The sequence below is a fragment of the Erinaceus europaeus genome, chromosome 5, assembly GCF_950295315.1.
Source record: "Erinaceus europaeus chromosome 5, mEriEur2.1, whole genome shotgun sequence".
NCBI lineage: Eukaryota > Metazoa > Chordata > Mammalia > Eulipotyphla > Erinaceidae > Erinaceus > Erinaceus europaeus.
In genome coordinates this window covers 23,120,740-23,141,854 of record NC_080166.1, presented here as the reverse complement: position 1 = coordinate 23,141,854, position 21,115 = coordinate 23,120,740, and the positions used below count along the sequence as shown (strand labels likewise).

The following is a 21,115-nucleotide window of genomic DNA, read 5'->3' as shown; positions in this document are numbered from 1 at the left end:
AAAGAATAATTATAAACTAGCACATATATTTTAATTCTACTAAGGAGAATGGAGGAAATAGATTTAAGGGAAAAAAATTAATGGAACTAATAGAAAAAGAGTAAATACTATTTAACATAGCTTGAGAGACATATTGAGATTCCTCAGAAAAACAATTTAATTGCAATTGTTGATGAAGCAATTACATTCTAAGAGTTTCTATATGTAAATTGCTGCTCCGTTTCATGTTTGCAAACATAAATTGAGTCAATTTTATGCTCATTTAATTATCTGCCACAAGATAAAAATATTTAACAAACACACATCAAAACATTAGAAAATAAGAGAGAAGGGATTTTGACCTATTACTATTACCCAAACAAAAGATGTGTCATCCTACTTCAACAAGAGTCATTATTTCTACTTCATTATTGCCTCAAGAATGAGTTGGAATACTTGTAGAGTAACTCTAACTCATCAAATGCTGCTTTTTTTTTTTTTTGCAAAATGTGTGTGAAAAGTGGGACAGGGTCCAAGTTAATTTTTTCCATTAACTATGAGAAAGATATTAGCCAAATTAAAAGAAAAACCATTTGAAAGGAAAGCTTACTTAATGAGGAGAATCAAACTTTCTAAGGCATTTTTGAAAACCCATTTACAAAAATCTAATAAAGTATCCTCTATCAAGTAGACTGGATAGATAAGTTTAATGCTTTTTAAAAATATTCAATTGTTAGAAAGGTTTCTTAGTAACAATCACCATGAAAAAAGTATATGAACTGTAGACTCATTTGACTATATGTGAATCATAGAATCTTTTTAATTTCTATCATATCTACTTACCAAATAAGTATAAGCTCTCTCTGAAATCCGTATGTTTTAGGCTTTTATCTTCTAAACTACTGAGGCATACCAATTTCATATTATAGATTTATAACTAATCACAGTTGATATAATGGGTCACTGTTAGATTGAATGTAGGTTTAGTTGTAATGTCTTGCATTTCCCTGATGCCCTAAGATTATGTGGCCAATTAGTTCCTTTTATGAATCAATGATAAATATGAGACTACTACCATTTCTTGTTGTGACATTCCATCCAAAATGGTAAGTAGGAGATAATTCTAAGACATGGCAAAACAATAAACCAATATTGAAAGATACTCACTCGTCATACTGCATCTTATAGATACTAGCAGAGAAGAGTTGAAGCTGGCAGTTATGGAAAAGTCTAGAAACTATTTAGCGGTGGACTTCCAGAGGCAGAGCTACAGAGAAGCAGCAGCTGTGTTTCATACTCCTCAGTCAATTAGGAATAGCAAAAAGGCACACCTGAGAACACAAAAGACAAGACTGATTACTTTGGGAGCCCACCAAGTCACAGACTTCCTGAGGTGGGGCTACTGAGTAGCAGCAGCTGCATTTCACTCCTCTCCTCTCCCTGGTCAACTAGGAATATCAAAGAAGATCAGCTAAGAAAGACTGCAACACAAGGAGACTAAGACCACTTTGGGAACCCACCAAGTCACTGGCCGTCTTGGATGGAGCTTGAAGAAATCATGTCAAGTGAAATAAGTCAGAAACAGAAGCATGAATATGGAAGGGCAGACATTGAAAAAGAAGATCAGAAGAGAAAACACAAGTAGAACCTGAACTGGAGTTGGTGTATTACACCAAAGTAAAACATTCTGGGGTGAGGGGTCGGGGGATAGTTCAGGATGACAGAACAGGATGACAGAGGACCTAGTGGGAATGGTACTGTTAAGTGGAAAACTGGGAAATTTTATGCATGTACAAACGATTGTATTTACTGTCAACTGTAAAACAGTAATTCCCCAATAAATAAAGAAAAAATATATAATTTAGCTTTATATCAAGTGTTACAAATGAGTTTCAGCAGTACTCTAAAAGACACTGGACTAAAATCTAAATGCTCATGGAGCTAATGGATAAAAGCTGAACAAAACCACATTCTATGAAATCGGACCTGGATCTCTCCCCTCTCCCTCTCCCTCTCCCTCTCCCTCTCCCTCCCTCCATTCATCCTTCCCTCCTCCCTCTCTGTTTGGTTTTGCCTCCACTGCTCCTTGCGGCCATTTTCCCCATTTTGTTGACCTTGTTGTTGAATAGGACAGAGAGAAATCAAGAGAGGAGGGGGAGACAGAGAGGCGTGGAGAAAGATAGACACCTGCAGACCTGCTTTACTGCTTGTGAAGCGACCACCCTGCAGGTGGGGAGTCAGGGGCTCAAATTGGGATTCATATTCTAGTCTTTGTGCTTTGTGTGATGTGCACTTAACCCACTGTGCTACTGTCCTTCCGTAGACCTGAACATTTCTTCACATTGTTTATGCAGGAGTATTGAATTTGGAGTATTTTAAAATTGAAGGTTATATATGCACTTGATCTCAGAAATAATCATGTTTGAATTTTGTGATTATGTTTTAAATATAAGTAATACAAAGTAATAAAAGAGGATAAAAGTAATAGAAAATAATAAATACCCATATAAAGAAATGAGCAGTAAGTGGCTTGGGCAAGGAGTATACCCCCACAGAATGTAGATGTTACCATGTTTGAGAATGTGCGTTCTGTGGTGACACCCTGGTCTAATGGATAAGGCATCAGTCTCCAGAGAATGCAGGTTCCAGTCCCCTGGTTCCACACCTACAAGAGGGAAGCTTCTTGAGCAGTGGGGCAGTACTGCAGGTGTCCCTCTTTCTCTAGTTCCCTCTGTCTCTATAAAAAATAAAGGACAGAAGCCAGGTGGCCACTCACCTGGTTAAGACTACATGTTACAGCTCCCAAGGACCCAGGTTTGAGCCCCCAGTCCCCACCTGCAGGAGAAAAGCTTTGCAAGTGGTGAAACAGTGCTGCAGGTGTCTCTCTTTCTCTCTCCCTATCTATCTCCCCTACCCTCTCAATTTCTGGCTGTCTCTATCCAATAAGTAAAGATGATCAAAACATAAAAATAAAAACAAAAAAAGAAAAGGAAATAAAAGGAAAAGAGAGAAAGGAAAGAAGGAGACAAAGTAGCCAGGAGTAGTAGATTTACTGTGTAGACCAAACTTTAAAAACAACCCTAGAGACAAACAAAAGCAGTACCATAGAGTAGAATTATTACAAATTAAGTAGTAAGTACCATGGTAGAAGAAAAAATATACACACAAAAGTTGCCATACCAAGGTGTATATACCTAATCTCACTTCATCTTTACAACATGACTTTACATTGTGAGTTGTATATTATTTTTCAAGTTTTTTAGAAAAACAAAGAAAATAGATACTAGAGGGGAAATTGTCTAACAGAATTGGACAGGGTAAGTAAATGAATTATTATATAATTCTTGCCTTCTCTACCTGAAATGTATTTTTTTTTATGCTATAACTCATAGTACTTCAGCAATTGTTGATTTATGAAATGTAAACTTCATGTCAGTATTAGAATGAACAAAGTAAATAAATGAAATTTACCTACTAAACTTGCTGGATATTGGATTTTGGTTGATAAGTCTACAGAAAGAAAGTAATGATAGTCACATTATTTTATGTATGCATTATGCAAGTTATTGGATTTAAGCCTGTTCCCAGAAAACCTTAAAACTGTAATTAAAATAACCCTGTGTGTACAGTGATTTACTGCAAAGATTGATTTTTATTTGAGTCCTCTTTGAAAATTGTCGCACATGCATTACCTATTAGCTATAGAAGGAAGGTCATCAATCATTACAATTTTCTTTGGGACTAAGCAGAGTTTTATACCTCAGAACACCAGAAATGTTCCTACTGTATGATGCAGCATTTTGTTTTATTATTTTTATTTAAAAAACTGTGATTAAAAGCAGGTCACAGAATTTTAAGATTAGAGTGTATAATTCCATATCACACCCACCACCAGAATTTTCTATCCCTTCCTTCCCACCTCCAGAATATAACCACCATGGCTCTTCAAAAACTCCCCAAGCCATAGGTGAATACAGAGACATGTAGCCCATGAACATAAAGGGGGGAAAGAGGTAATCCCTGAGATTAAAAGGCCTTACTCAGGAATGGCTGGCACCAGACTAGGAGTTTGCCAGCTGAGGGTCACCACTCTCTGGTCAGAGTTAACCTACTGTTTCAATCTCTCAATCTCCTACCCCCCTCCTCAATTTTTGTCTTTTCTATCAAATAAAAATAAATGAATAACTAAAGAATACAGCATCAGAGCTCCTTTCAGTGTACTGGGGGCTAGACTCAAATCTGGGTTGTGCATGTGACAAAGAAAACTACTATTCAAGTGAGAGATTTCACCAGCCCAGCGGTTTGTTGCCACTTCGTAGATCTCTAGGGAAGGCTGCTAGATCATACGATAAATTTATTCCCAGGGTTCTGAGGACTTGCTAGACAATTTTCTATGGGGTGTGAATTAACACCCCTGTCAGCAGTGTAGAAGGGTTCCTTTCCCCCCATGTCTTTTCCAGGCTTATTGTTTCTGTTCTTTTGATGTCCTTTTGATTAGTCTGTTGTTTTTATTTGTTTCTCAGATAGTGATTTTAAGTGTTTTATCATGTCTGTTCCCCACCTGAATATCGTCTTTGATGAAAACTCTGGCCATTTCTTCTCCTCAAGGAATATAACATCTTTCCAGGGAGGGCTGGATTCCAATATTTATGTTTCCCACCAACTCCTCATTTCTGAGGTCAATGTCCTAGTGAGAGCAGCTGACAGACTGTCATCTTACTTCACTCAGAGGAAATAGATTCTACTACAGGCAAGCTAACACTATAGGGCCAAATCACTTCTGCTGAGGTGGCACTGCCTTCATCCCCAGTATGTCAAAACTAGATGACTGTCTTGCATTCACCATTGACCGTAAGTCAGCAAACAGTGATCTTAAGAATTCCCCAAGGCAAAAATTTGAACAAAAGAGAACTCTGAAGCTCTTCTCCAAAACATTTCTTTCCTTTAGTATTCAATTTTAACAGACAAATTATATAAGCATCAATGACAACAGTGTTTGTTGGACTTACGGTTATAGAGATATTATATCTATAATATACACATATGGAAGTAATGACAGATTTATATCAGTGACATTTATACATTTTAATGATATTAAATTGATATTAATATAAATCTGATGAGAAGTACATGGCAAATCGTAGGGCAGGTATAAATGAAATAACTCAAAATAGAGAAAATCAACATCATTAATTTAAGGCTAAGAGATAAACACTGAACATGAAGGAAAACAGTAAAGGAGAAACACAAGAACCTGATATGATATATATTTTTCATTTTACACAAGTAAAATTTCCAGATAATTGACCATTGCCCCATTACATTAAAAATATCTGAGCTAATGAGTACAAAATCTGTCTTAAAGACTAACATTTAATTCCACACTATACAAATATACTACATGATAAAGTATCCATTTAAAGCAGATGCGTATGATAATTGAGTTATATCATAATGAACCAATTATGAAAGAAACTTGTGGGAAAGTAAAACAGTGTTTGGATAGTGAGAAGCTAAGCCGGGAGGTAGCTCAGAGCTAGAGTAGAGGACTTGCATGTGGGGGACCCAGAGACTGACCCCTCAGTTCTATGTCATATTGCAAATACTCACTGTTTCCTTAGGAAACCCAGGATGACTTTGTGTAGGTGTGACATCAGTGTAATATATACTGAAGTCAAATCTTCTCTATATTCCATTGTGTGGCCTTATCTATATGCTAATGAAATGTAACAGGAAGGTAAACAATGGAAACAGGCTGAGGGTATGGATCGACCTGTCAACATCCATGCCAAGTGGAGAAGCAATGATAAGGAGCCCGAACTCCCACCTTCTGTACCCCATATGGAAGAAGATTATTGGTCCATATTCCCACAGAGGAGAAATATTAGGGGACGATGATCAGATTGTTGTGAACTCCCATTTCTTCAGGAGCCGGAGAGAGAAGAGGAAAAAAGGAAGGCCATTTGGAAGTAGTAGTACATGTAGTTGTGACTTAGAAAAGGAGAGAAAACAGGACCATAAAATTTGGACAAATATAGATATAGATATCAGTATAGGTATATAGTTATAGAAATAATACCCTGCCTGTGTCTGTGACCTTGGGAGAACTACTGCAGTATCCATTAGAGAGAATGGGAACAGAAACTCTAGTGGTGATAATGAAGTGGAATTATACCCCTGTTATCTCATAATTTTGTAAATCAATATGAAATCACTACTAAAATAAAATAATAACTTTCTGAAAGACAGAGACTAGAGCACAATTCAGTATTGTCATATCAGCATTGGGGGTGGAAGTTGGAGGTCTCTGGCTAGTAGTTTCTATACTCTACCTGCTTGAGCTATATAGCTCCCTCCTCCCATAAACTAGAGCTGAGAAGTGGTTGGGTAAAATAAAAGTTAAAAATAGCAAGCCTGTTCTTATGCCTCCCTCCTTGTGGATATACTCCTGGATATGTCAACTATTCTTCATGATCTATTGATTCAAAACTTCTCACAACACTGGTTATTCTCTTTGTCTCTTGACTAAATTCCAGAATATAGACAAATCTTCCTTACCTTTGTTGCTGCTTTCAAATATGTCTGTTCTCTGAGTTGAAATTAACTTCTGTTCACAGTCTGGTTGCACTCTTGTGTTGTTTTCATCACTAACACGATCAGGTTCCACTTCTAGATAGAACCTGTGAGACCCTCCTTGATTTAAATCATCTTTTTAAAATTTTTCTGTAACATTTTTTACCTTGTAATTTTGCATACAAGCTTTTTGTACTTTCTCTTATACTTCCCAGAATTATGACCTCCCTCTGTTCACTTTGTCTGCATTAATTTTCTCCTGGATTATGTGTCCGCAGCCTACTGTTAGACTTATGACATACACAAGGATGCTTGTCTGAACTATTAGATTTAAAACTACATACCTTTAATTTTTTAAGTCATTATTTTTAATTTATTCATTGGAAAAATACAGACATCTAGAGGAAGGGGAGATAGAGAGGAAAAGAGACACCTGCAGCTCTGTTTTACCACTTGCAATGCTTACCTCCTGGAGGTGGGGGCTGGGGGGTCAAACCTGAATCCTTGTACATTATAACCTGTGCGCTCAACCAGGTACACCACCACCTGGCCCCTAGACACCTTTATTTAAACTCCTGTATTGTTTCCTTTTTATCTTCGATAATGAATAGAAAGCATTTGTTTGTATGTGTTTCTCCAATTAAGCTCTTCATTGGTGAAATGAACGTATTAATATGCATATTGACATGTATATGAATGCGTATGTGTATATGTTTACATATGGCATGAAAAGGAGAATCTTAAACACATTTCACCTTAAACTAATTATAGTCATCGCCTTCTGACTGAACAAACCTTACTCCTTATTTGTAAATTTTGTAGCTATCCCTATAAAAAACGGCACTGAAAATCCTGAGTCACCAATGCATTCACACCCCTTCAATCAAAACCTAATACTGAAAGCAGGCTAACAGCGTGACTTACACCTTGATCTTATAACAGCATCTTCAGATTTAAATATCAATTACGATGATGAACAAGAGTTAACAATCTCTTCTTTTACAAAGACTGACTTTGTAAAAAAGGGACTTCTGACAGATCGCTGAAAGCACGTGCAAACTGGCCCAGTTTCAGCGTCAGGTTGTTAAAGTTAGAGCTTTGCATGTTGTAATGAATGGCTGAACCAATTTTTTGCAATAGGCAATCAGGTCCCTTTCTTTGGTCTGACTATTTAGATGGACTAATTGCCATGATATCATCTGCTTTTAGTGCTGTCTGGAGTGACCTCACCTTGATTCCCAGAATAAAAAAAGTGATAGTAAGTAAATTGTTCACTGAATCTTTCAAGGAGAGATACTTTTCATGTACAATCATTTACAGTGGGTCAGGAAAATAGCCCAGTTGATAGAGCCCAGGACTTGCGTTCCTGGAGTTTCATTTTAGAAGCTTCATTTAGCTTCATTTTAGGTGGTGGTGTAGCCCTGGGTTAAGCACACATAGTATACAACACAAAGACCTGCACAGGGATCTGATTTTAAACCCCAGGCTTCCAAAGGGCCCTGGTGGTGGGGGGTTGATTCACAAGCAATGAAACCAGATCTGCATCTTTCTCTCCCTTCCCCCTCTCAATTTCTATCCTATCCAATAAAATGGGGAAATAAAGGGCCTCCTGATCAGTGGATTTATAGTGCTGGCAAAAGTCCCAGCGATAACCCTGGAGAATAAATAAATAAATAAATAAAATTGAAAACATCTTTAAAAATAAAATTAAGGGAGTCGGGCTGTAGCACAGCAGGTTAAGCGCAGGTGGCGCAAAGCACAAGGACCGGCATAAGGATCCCGGTTCGAACCCCGGCTCTCCACCTGCAGGGGAGTCGCTTCACAGGTGGTGAAGCAGGTCTGCAGGTGTCTGTCTTTCTCTCCCCCTCTCTGTCTTCCCCTCCTCTCTCCGTTTCTCTCTGTCCTATCCAACAATGACAACAACAATAATAACTACAACAATAAAAACAACAAGGGCAACAAAAGGGAATAAATAAATAAAATAAATAAATTAATTAAATAAAATAAATAAATAAAAATAAAAATAAACTAGGAGCCCTTTGTAATGCCAGTTTGTTAAATGGAAAGCTTTAATGATCCTCTTTGAGAAAGTTCTTTAATGTTTTTCTGATTCAGTTTATATAGTAAATGGTGAGAGTAATAATAATCAGTATCAGAGAATTTTAGGGAATTAATGGATTTAGATGTAAATTAAATATAACATAATGTCTTACACACGGGAAGAACTTAGAATGCTTAATGTTGTTATGATTGGAAAGTGTATGCTTGAGGGGATCAGACAGTGGCACACCTGGTTAAGCAATCATGTTACAGTGCACAAGGACCTGGGTTCACGCCCCTGGTCCTCACCTGCAGGGAAAAAGCTTCACAAGTGGTGAAGCAGGGCTGCAGGTGTCTCTCTGTCTCTCTCCTTATCTATCTCCTCCTTCCCTCTCCATTTCTCTCTGTCTCTAACCAATAATAAATATTTTAAAAAGTGTGTGAGAAATAATTATCATTACTAAGAAATAATCATACATAGATAACACCACATGTATACTATTGCTTAAGTATTCTGCCAATTCAAGTTTTGTGTTGTTATTTATTTTGTTGAATTTTCCCACCTAGCTTCTTCACAGGCCACAACTGTTAATATTGTCAAGAAAGCTGGGTAGTAACACACATAAAAAGACTTTATAAGGCAAGGTTACTGTTCTTTCTCAGAATGTTGCACTAATACACAGATCAATAAAATAATAATGATCATTTTATATATGTTTGAGGGAAATATTTCAGTAAAAGTACCTCGTTATCAGTTACAAAAAAATCCTTATAGTTTGCAATATATGATTTTTTTTTCTATTTATTGAAATCAAGATTCTCCCTCTGCTCTGTTCCAAGCCTACACCACACACACATACCTTTCCCATAACCACCATTAAGGGATCTTTTACTATGTGAAAAAGTTTTAATATTCAGCAGGTTAAGGAAACCCATGGTCAGCTTTAGAATGTTCATCTCTGCTGAGCTTTCAAGGTGTCAAGACCCTAAAATAATCTGAACAGCAGGAGTACTAAATCTTTCATTATTTCCACTTTCCCCTTGAGCATACTGACTTGGCAATAAAGAAGCTGTCATTTACACTCTTCTTTATTGCAAGGTGGGTAATAGCTACAGGGCGAAGCATAAGGCACTGTGTCAAGTTAGCCTGCCTCTCCTTATGATGAATGTGTAATCATTGCACATTTGCATCCGCTCTCTTTACGTACAGGTATCTCATAGACTGGAAGAGTGATGGGGACAGCTACTTTACAATAGATGCAAGTGAAGGAACCGTCGCCACTAATGAATTACTAGACAGAGAAAGCACTGCGCAGTATAATTTCTCCATAATTGCAAGTAAAGTTAGTAAGTATGGCATGGCTGGAATCAATGTTACACTGCAATTCTTTGGATTTAATGCTTTTAATTGTGTTCCTGCTGAGGTGTTTTTCATCTTTGGACTGACAGCTGAGAGTTCTCCCAGGGAAACTCAGAAACCTATTCCCTTTTCTGATAGCATAAGTCTGGGGAAATGGTGACAGCTGCCAATGACTTCTGTTCCTTGGGATGCATGCATATCTTGTAATGCACTTTATTGTTTGACCTTATCCTGTTTCATGGTACAACCTCAAAAAAGAAAGAAAGAAAGAAAGAAAGGAAGGAAGAAAGAAAGAAAGAAAGAAAGAAAGAAAGAGAGGGAGAGGGAGAGGGAGAGGGAGAGGGAGAGGGAGAGGGAGAGGGAGAGAGAGAGAGAAAGAAAGAAAGAAAGAAAGAAAGAAAGAAAGAAAGAAAGAAAGAAAGGAAGGGAGAAACTGAGCAGTTTCCACAACCCAGTGCATGCTGTTGGGAACCTCAGTGGTCCGATAAGAGCAAAGAACTATCACATAAAACCACCGGCTTTGGAATTAGATTTTTTGTTGTTGTTATTGTTAAAAAGTCATCCGTCTTCCTTTTTATCTTCATGACAATGTAATTTTCTTTTAAATGAGAAGTAGAACTCATACAATGCCCAGCACCAGAGTGTCATATCCCATCCTCTCCATTGGAAACCACTCTATTCCGTATCCCTTGACAATGTAATGTTTATGACTATCACTGTGAAATTTACAGTTGTTCGGAATCTCTCAAACAGGAATGAATCCATGTTGACTTCCCTTTGTTTCAGAAAAGAATGAGAGTGGTTGTGGTTTTATTTGTTTGACTGGACCACCAAGAATATTATTACGACTTCCTACAGTGCTGTGCTTAAGTGGAAGTATCTGCATTTGACTATCAACATAGTTTATAGTAGAACTGCATCTTACCAGGCCTTCTGTTTCAGGTCTCCTGAAGAAGTGGGGAAGTCCCTTCTGATCATCTTCCATTTTGTTCCATATTATTTCATGGTGTGCATCTGGTATAAATAAATAGTTTGGCAGCCAGTTTTACCCTATAGTTATGGCAAGAGCTAACTATAAACATTTCTTTTAAGGGGTTTTGATCAGTCTCAACTCAGTGGGACATAAATATGAAACAATTTTGATTATCTTTAATGACTGCTTCCAGACATGAGGAAACAGATACATATTCACAACCTTAATAGCATCGTTCACAGCTTTCAGCAGTTCTTTGGTTATTCTGAGTATTAAGCATAAAGGGAGAATAAAGGAAGGTGAAGTTTCTATCTTATTTATTGGAATATTGATGTGCCATGGAAAACTAGTTATTCTAGACAGGCAGCAAATTTCACCTTATAATTCTGGGAAAACTAACAACACACATTTCTGTTGAGAGGTTTTTATCAGTCTCAACTCACCAAGGTATAAATATGGTATAACTTTGATTATCTTAACCAAAAAAAAAAAGTAAGAAATACTAAAATGATAGGCCTTTATGTTTTTCTTATTTGATTGAGGGAATGTTGGATTACAAAACTATGCTCTTGGTAGACAATTTTCTTAAGCTTTGTGTTGCCACATTATACCCACCATTGAGGTGGGAACCCCACTGAGTCTCCTTTTTTTAAAATATATATTTTATTGATTTAATAGTGATTGAGAAGATTGTAAGAGAACAGGGTACAATTCTACACAGTTCCCAGCCCCAGAGTTCTACATCCCATCCCCTCCATTGGAAGGTTCTTTATTCTTTATCCCTCTGGGAGCATGGACCCAGGATCCTCATGGGGCGCAGAAAGCGGGAGGTCTGAATTTTATAATTGCTTTTCCATTGGACATGGGTGTTGGCAAGTTGATCCATATTCCCATCTTGTTTCTGTCTTTTTCTAGTGTGGCAGGGCTCTGGGGAGATTGGGTTCCAGGATACACTGGTAAGGTCATCTGCCCAGGGATGTCAGGATGGTGTCATTTGACCCTCCTTTTTTTCATCCTTTCTCCCTTCCACTTTGGCGACTTCAGTTCTCTACCAGTCTCAAGGTTCATTTTCATTTGACTCTATCTGTTCCGTTAGTTTAATTTATTTCTATATCATACAGGAGTGAGATTACATGTTTTTATTTTCTTTCCTAACATTCTAGAATCATTTGCTCAAAGTGATGCCCTCAATCAATTGTACTTTGGAGTACAATTAGTGTTAGTGGTTATATGGTGATTGTTGAGTGCAGAGCTCAATAAATACAAATGACGGAATTTTACTTCTTGGTTTTAATGGTATAGATGATAGAGAGGAATAAAAAATGAGTGTGTCTATACTACTCTACCCCAAATGCAGTGCTCAATCTGTTGTCATTTCTTTCAGAGCTAAAGTTGAATGGATAATTGTGATACTCAAATGTTCTCCTTCTCCTCCTCCTTATTATTATTATCCTTGCATTATCTTTATTTATTTCTTGAATAAAAATAGGTAGAAATTGAGAGGGAAAGGATAATGGAGAGGTAGAGAAGCAGAGATAACTGCAGCATTGCTTCACCACTTGCAAAGCTTTCCCTCTGCAGGTGGGAACTAGGGGCTTGAACCCAGGTCCTTGCATGTTGTAACATGTATGCTCAAATGGGTTTGCCACCGCCCAACCCACAAACATTTTATTCTTACCTATTTGTTTATGTATTTATTTTTTAATAGTCCATATAACTTAATGTGGGAAGTTAGTGGTAAATTTTATATTGCCCTTTGTCTTAATAGAAAAATAAAGACTCACAGGAGATAAGACAGAACACCACTCTGACACATATAACACCATGGATTGAACTGAGATCCTCAGACCTAGGAGCCTGATGCTATACCAGCTGAAATGTTTTCCTAGCTGTTTTTATATAGCTTCTTGATTTTAAGGTAGCCTTCTAGAGAAGTCAGTCCTCCTAGATCTGTTAACCGCATAATTCCTCAATTTCAGCTTCCTGATTTGTCCGTTTTAATCTACAGAAATACACAAATCTTTGTTTTGCTAAACAGGTGTTCCAGGATGGTCCCCTAGTGGAGTAGCTGTCTCTGTTCTCTCAGTATGTTTAGATCAGACCCTATACTCAGACAGAGAACAGATCATTCCTGTCAACTGTCTGAGCAGACATATTAGCAGAAGAGCAGACTGCTATATATATATATATATTTTTTTTTCATTTTTGGACACCACCTACCCTCATTTTATTTGTTTTTCTGAAACCTTTCATGTTTTTCAGTTCCCTTTTCCCCTGTAGCATATCCTATTGTTGTTGTTGTTTATTCATCATCCCCACCTGAAATACCCAATGACCCACTTCAACCAAAATGTTGAAGCAATTTAGCCATAGAAGCAAAGCATAGGAAAAGACAAAATGAAACATTAAGATGCCCTCGATGATTTTAACAGATCTGGGGAAGTCAATGCGAACAATAGAAAGCATTACAAGGGAGTTGAGAATCATTATTTTTATTATCTTTATTTAATTACTGGATAGAGATAACCAGAAACTCAGAGGGAAGGGGGCGATAGAGAGGTAGAGAGACTGAGCCACATCTGCAGCCCTGCCTCATCACTCACAAAGCTTTCTCCCTACAGGTGGGGACTGGGGGCTCGGACCCTGCTCCTCACACATTGTAACATGTGCGATCAATGTGGTCCATCACCACAAGACACCAGACACCAGAACCCAGTGCTCTGTACTGGGACAAAATGGTACTCTCTTTACTGATTTCTTAGTAGATAGGGACATAGGTTGTATCTACTTTTTGCTGTGGTGAATGATACTGAAATAAAGATGGCAGCACAATGATCTTTTTCAATTTTGTGTTCTCATTTTTTTTGAGTAAATACCCCCAAATGGAATGATTGACATATTTATTTTTTATTTATTTACAACACTATATACTTCTTTCTTTATTTTTTAAATTTATTCATTTATTCATGAGAAAGATAGGAGGAGAGAAAGAACCAGACATCACTCTGGTACATGTGCTGCCAGGGATCAAACTTGGACCTCATGGTTGAGAATCCAATGCTTTATCCACTGCACCACCTCCCAGACCACTATATACTGCTTTCTGTAATGATTGATTGTACTGGCATATAGTTACAGCAATAGCATATAAGAATCCTTGTCTCTACAGTCTCTTCAACACTTGCTATTTCTTCTCTTTTGAATAACAGCTATGCTGATAAACATGAAAATATATCAATGTTGTTGTCTAGATTTTAATTTCCTTAGTAATATGTAATAATGAACATCATTTTAGAGTATCTTTGGTTAATTGTATTTCTACCTTGTATGCAAATATTATACTAGTAGAAAGATATCAAGAAAAAAAAAAAACATGTAACCCCATCCACAAGAATGAAATAATTTGGAATTAATTTAACAAAGAAAGGTAATGCTAAGGGAGTCGGGCGGTAGCACAGCAGGTTAAGTGCACATGACGCAAAGCACAAAGAATGGCATAAGGATCCCGGTTCAAGCCCCCGGCTCCCCACCTGTAGGGGAGTCGCTTCACAGGCAGTGAAGCAGGTCTGCAGGTGTCTATCTTTCTCTCCCCCTCTCTGTCTTCCCCTTCTCTCTCCATTTCTCTCTGTCCTGACAATGATGACATCAATAACAACAATAATAATTACAACAGTAAAAAAAAAAAAAAAAAACAAGGGCAACAAAAGGGAAAATAAATAAATATAAAAAATTTGAAAAGTTTTTGTTTATCAGAGATGTCATTAAGCAATAATCAAAGTTATAAGCAAATATATTCTCATAGTTTTATATAAACTATCTCAGGTTATCTTTGTCCATCTTGTAGGAGTGAGAAAACGGAGCCTGGTAAGTGCATCACAGCAGCCTAGTGTCACACAGGTATCAATGATCAAATAGTCAGAGTCAGATTCAGAGATTTCTCAGCACCTCCCCAATAAAAAGCAAAATCCATCAGAAAACATATTTTCTTGCATATTTCATTCTTTTTAGTGTTAGTGGTAAAAATAATCTATGTGATTTCAAACAAACCAGGAGTCTCTTCATAATTATTTATTTTTCACGAGAAAGAAAGAGATAAGAGCACTGATCAACTCTGGCATGAGCTGATGCTGAAGAATGAACCTGAGGTTCTAGGGTTTCCGGCTTGCAAGTCCTACATTCATGCTTTCAAATTAGTGTCTGGTTTCTTTCTACATTAAAACTCAGTAGTGTGTTTTTCTTTTTTCTTTTTAAATTTTCTTTATTATTTAGTTTCCCTTTTGTTGTTTTATTGTTGTTGTAGTTATTGTTGCTGTTGTTGATGTCCTCGTTGTTAGATAGGACAGAGAGAAATGGAGAGAGGAGGGGAAGACAGAGAGGGGAAGAGAAAGACAGACACCTGCAGACCTGCTTCACTGCCTGTGAAGTGAGTGCCCTGCAGGTGGGGAGCTGAGCTCTAACCAGGATCCTTATTGGTCCTTGTGCTTTGCACCATGTGTGGTTAACCCACTGTGCTACCCCCTGACCCCCAGTGGTGTGTTTTTCATCTGGTGCTGGGTAGGTGGGTAAAGTACCCTGTTATTGCAAATATTTAATGTCAGTGGTAGACTTTTCTTACTGCTTTCATTGGTATAAAATGATTGGCTGTTTTTAAAATATATTTTTCAGTTTTAGTTTTTATCATCATCACCATCTGCGTTGCTACTTGCCTTAGGCATGGGTGTAGATGGATAATTTAACATCTTTTAATGGATTGCTAAATCTTGTCACAAATCATCCACTGTCATTTAACACAGTTATTAACATAATTGGTTTGTCTTAACTTGCAATTTAAAAGTGAATTAGAAATACAAAGAAATCCTGTGCTATTTCTTCACTCTGTCTTGCTCAGTTTTCAATGTCATTTGGTGTTTCTGGCAATGAAAAAAAAGTACCGAGTTATTGAAATATTATAGTTTAAATATTACGCCACTAAAATGAAATTTAACTCCTACAGTTACACAAAATCAGATACCATTTTTAAATAAGAACACATAGATACACCAGTATATCTGGCATCACAGAAACCCTATGCTTATTAGTACTTAATAATTTTAAAAGACATTCAGGGGGTCGGGTTGTAGTGCAGCGGGGGTTAAGTGCACAAATTCACTTCACACTTCAATAGCTTCAGAGAGAGCATTCTAGACCTGTCTCTAACCTTATAGAAAAAGGTCTTCCAAATATTGACTAGTCAAATTAGAAACAGCTGGGAATAATATTTTCTAAATAATATATTCAGGCTATTTATTCATCTAATGATATGCTTTTGTGATAATTTAGTACTGATTTGATGTAGGAAGTAGTTCTTAAAAGAAGCTGTATTGTTTCCCATGGTGGGCATGTAGAGTAAAATTTTTACATCTCTAGTTATTAAAAGCTTTACAAATGTACAATATAGAAGACATACCAGTACAATAGAACCATACATATGTGCGCACACACACACACACACACCACACACGTCACTCTTTTTCAATAACAAAACCATGTTGTTTTCTGTTGTTGTTAGTTTTTCCTCTATTCTTATTTCAGTATTTATGTAATAACTAGTGCCATGATGAATAGTGACATTTAAATTTCAGTAGTTTTTTTTTTTTTTTCCATCGGGGTTGTCTTTGAGTCTCGGTACTGGCACTAGGAATCCGCACACACCACCACCACCATCCCCCACAATCATTTTATTCTTTTTAAAAACTTACTTCTATTTTCTTTCTTTATCTGACAGAGCAGAGAGAATTGAGAGGGAAGAAGAGACAGAGAGGGAGAGAGAAAGATAGACACCTACAGGCCTGGTTCACAGCTAATGAAGTGTCCTCTGACCCAGATCCTTGAGCATGATATGTGTGCTTAACTCAGTGCACCACCACTGACCCCCAAATTCAGTAATTCTATAAATTATTCAGTATACTGAAAAAGCGCATATGAAAAAATGTATTAACTAAAAAATAAAGGTTCTCCATTGAGAAATACTTTTAATAATATGATGCTACAATAGTGATTTTTTTCACTTCTCACTGTAGCTGATATCAAAATCTGTAACGTAGGAGGAAAAGCAAGTTAAATCTATCAAATGATAATTTAATAGGAGTATAATCTGGTTTAAATTATAATAATATATACATTATAAAATAGCTCTCTTATGCAAATATAACTGTCCCAAAAATCTTAACCTTCTTGTAAGTTTAGAATCCATTCTCACATTTACTTAGGAATATAATTAGGAATGAAAAATTTTCTCTTCATATGGCTTTATATACCAGGTACAATGGAGTCTGATTTTTGCATTATATGGAAGTTGAATAGGTTAAATTATTCACATGAATTTACTGATGTCCAACGTGAATTAGCTATCTATGTTTAAGTAGCTAGATAGTTGTTTTATGTTTAGAATGTATAATATATAGTGAATTTTATGAGTAAGGACTCAGAACCAAACCACTTAAGTTTAACACTCATCTTTCCACTGTCACCTTGTAGTTTTACATAAAATGTAAATTGCCCTTCTATTCCTCAGAGTTCCATATACAGTAAGAAGGACAATAATGATATCTCTACCAGAACTGTTTTGAAGTTTAAATTAGTTTCTCTATGAAATATGTTTTGGTATATAGGCACAGTGCAAACCTTATGAAGTGTTTGACATTAATTTAATTGTTTTTATAATATCTAGTCTGTTCAAAAAAAGGGAATTTTATTTTACACATTGCTGACTTTTATCTGTGTATGTGAGTCATTATTGCCAAGCTGAAACAAACGTAGATAATTCCCACTTAGTGAAGTTGGTAATGTGAGTAAAGATAGTAAAGTTGACTAATGTTTTATAACATTACAGATTTTGATTTCAACGCTTATACAGTGGTTTCTTTTAGGTTTGGAACACTTTTGGGGTCCTCTGTCCAGAACAAAATGCCCTCTATGTAATGATACATTTTTAGGCCCTGTTTTAGGCTTCCCGCCAGAGCGGGGCCACCACCTCTTGGCATGTAGTAGGACTGTTGGCCATGCCCTTGTGGAAAATAACCCACTCATATCTATCTGCAGGCCCAAATCATTGATGATAGGAAGGGTGAAAGCGAATCTCTTGCTGTCTCAGGGGGGTAGGGCGAGAGGAAAAAAAAAAAAAAAAAGCAACAAGTTTAGGCTAGTGTAGGATTACAGATAACACTACATAAGGTTCAGCTCCTCCCACCCTTAAAATTCCTTGGTACTGAGATCACCTTAACTGTGGTCAGGCCTCTTAAATGGGTTCTAACCTTCCCAGCTAAATTGCTTTTGTGCAATCTACAGTTTCCTTGGAAACCTTAATTGGCTTCATCCTTGGCTCAAAATTCCTATCAGCTCCCTCCAACCCCTGTTGAACCTGTTTCAGGGAGATAAATGACTAGATTCCAAAAGAGACCTTAAAACCTCAGGCACTAAAAACCCTAGTAGTTAATCAGTCCCTGTCAAATATGCAGCTTTCCCGCTATGATTCTAAAAAAAAAAAAAAAAAAAGAAAGCTGCAGTGAGCTTCTTGATCTTTAACACCACCCCCACCCTTGTGGGTGCTCTCAAACAGGGGGTGTCTCTCGAATGGCTCCATACCTCTGTGGGGGGGGGGGATGTCCTGGCTCCTAACAGAACTAGACATCTAGACATCCCAGCCTCCATGATAAAACAGGGCCATGAAAGATCCTTACAAGTGCTCACTAAAGAGCCTGATGTTATTGTCACCCCTTTTTCACTACCCAGTGTCCAGTGGCTACTACATAACCAGCTTGCTTGGCTTTTTGGGACAGATAGAAAACCACTACCCGGAAGTCGGGCCGTAGCACAGCGGGTTAAGCACAGGTGGTGTGAAGTGCAAGGACCGGCTTAAGGATCCCGGTCTTCTTCTTCTAGCATTTGCCAGGATCCCGGTTCTAGACCCTGGCTCCCCACCTGCAGGGGAGTCGCTTCACAGGAGGTGAAGCAGGTCTGCTGCAGGTGTCTATCTTTCTCTCCCCTTCTCTGTCTTCCCTTCCTCTCTCCATTTCTCTCTATCCTATCCAACAACAATGACATCAATAACAACAACAATAAAAAACCAACAAGGACAACAAAAAGGAATAAATAAAAAATAAGTTTAATAAAATTAAAAAAAGAAAACCAGTACCCTAAAGACAGATGGAGAGCAGTCTGCCTATACCTACTGCCAGGGACCAGCACCTGCCACAGTTATTTAGGGTCCCAGAAGGAAAGGGGGTGTTAGGGTGAATACATGAAGTGAGAGACACATTAGTTGATTCAAGTGCAGGAGAGAGGCACCTCTGGCCTCTGTCTGCAGAGGATTATTTTTAAACAATTTTTACCTGGATATCATTGACATCATATAAAGTTGTTTTCATTAACATCAAGGCTACAGTTGACATCATGCAAGAGTGTTTATTTTTATTTTATTTTTTATTATCTTTATTTATTGGATAGAGACAGCCAGAAATTGAGAGGAGGAGGGGAGATAGACAGGGAGAGAGACTGAGAGACACCTGCAGCCCTGTTTCACCACTTACAAAGCTTTCCCCCTGCAGGTGGGGACCAGGGTCCTTGTGCACTGTAATATGTGTGCTCAACCAGGTGCACCACTACCCGGCCCCTAGATTGTTTTTATTAACATCAAGAATAACCTTTAACAACACTATTGTTTTTATGGATATGTTTTCCTTAGAAAGCTCCCTTGGTCTGGGGCATTCTTATCTTCTCTTGAAAGTTTTCTGGGTCTGGGGTAGCCTAAATCGATCCTTGAAAGTTCCCTTGGTCTGGAGTAGACTAAATTTTCCCGTAAGTTGCCTGCGTTGGGGTTAGCCTAAATCTTCCCTTGAAAGTTCCCTTGAAATGACCATCTGTGTTTTGACCATCTCCCTGTTCTGACCTTCTGTATGAATACACGTTTCTCCCTGAAACTAAATCTACTAGTTTTTCTTCTTAACCCATTCTTGGACGGGTCTAAACCAAGTCTTTTGTAATATCTAGTAAGCTGTCTACCTAAAGAAATCTTCTGCTGTAAAGTAAGCACACACCATGGGAGCTCTCTTCTGGTTAACCTTTGCATATAAGAAAGTTTACTAACTTCTACCCATATAGCCTAACATTTGATATTTAACTACACAACCTCTATATTTATTGTAGACTCCTGTAAGCAGAAACAGGGAGTCTATGGGTGAGGGTAAGTAATAAGGCCTCTCTATATTTAGCTGAAGACCACAGTCTGTCACTCATACTATAAGCCACACATAATTCTGGCTTTTGGTCTGAGTCCAGCTAATTGAGAAGCTGTAGTGGGGACAACATCGTTCTTTTTCTGAAAGCCTTTCAATAGGTATAGCAGCTTCTGCTCCTAGGCCATTTTTAGTCTTGTTACACTCACTGCCATAATTACTGTTACTATGTACATCCCTTGGGGATATCTCTTTAATAGCCCAAGGTATATTTGTGCATACCCAATATAGCCAATAAGTCTTTAAATTATCAATGGAAGTAAAAATAGCTTCAGTTTAGTCTTAGGACTCCCCGCTTTGCAGTTAGCGCTAGCCTGCTGGGAACTGTGACATTCAGCAAGCCTGACTTGCTTCCACCATTTTTATTGTCCTCGGGTAATAGCTGTGTATTTTAAATATGCCAAAAAGTCTTTAAATTATCAATGTTAGGGAAAATAATTTCAGTTTAGTCCAGGACTTTCTGCTTTGCAGTCACTTCTAACCTGCTGGAGACTGTGCCATTCAGCAGGCCTGACTTTACTTCCACCAAACTACCTTGGTTGGGCCCATGCATTTTTCTCTCGGTCCTCTATTAAAGATGCACCAATCATCTTTACTGATGGGGGTGCAGAGGGTCCAGATGTTGTTATTTACCATGATCCCACTACACACCACCCATCTGCAACTCACTTTTATCCTCTGACTGATAGATCACCCCAATTCAAAGAGCTATATGCAGTCTATATGGCCCTTAAGCCTTTAACCTTTTTTCTGACAGTATTTATGTGGTAAATCTCTTGCCTTGGATATCACGCTCCTTTGTGCACCTAGATGAAAATCCTTTGTCCCCATTACTAGTCCAGGTGTCCACTATTCTGACTCACAGAAGAAGGCCAATATATACTCAGCACATATGTACTGTCCGATGGTAATGCACAA

The 21,115-nt window shown here is 37.7% G+C and overlaps 1 protein-coding gene across 5 annotated transcripts in view; it reads left to right on the top strand.

Moving 5' to 3' along the window:
• Positions 1–21,115, top strand: part of CDH12 (cadherin 12) — a 1,156,262-nt gene that overhangs the window by 1,119,175 nt on the left and 15,972 nt on the right. For all 5 annotated transcript variants that reach the window (XM_060191184.1, XM_060191183.1, XM_060191185.1 and 2 more), the window contains one exon: positions 9,803–9,939. In XM_060191184.1, the coding sequence (XP_060047167.1) occupies positions 9,803–9,939 (137 nt within the window). The remainder of the gene's footprint in view (positions 1–9,802; positions 9,940–21,115) is intronic.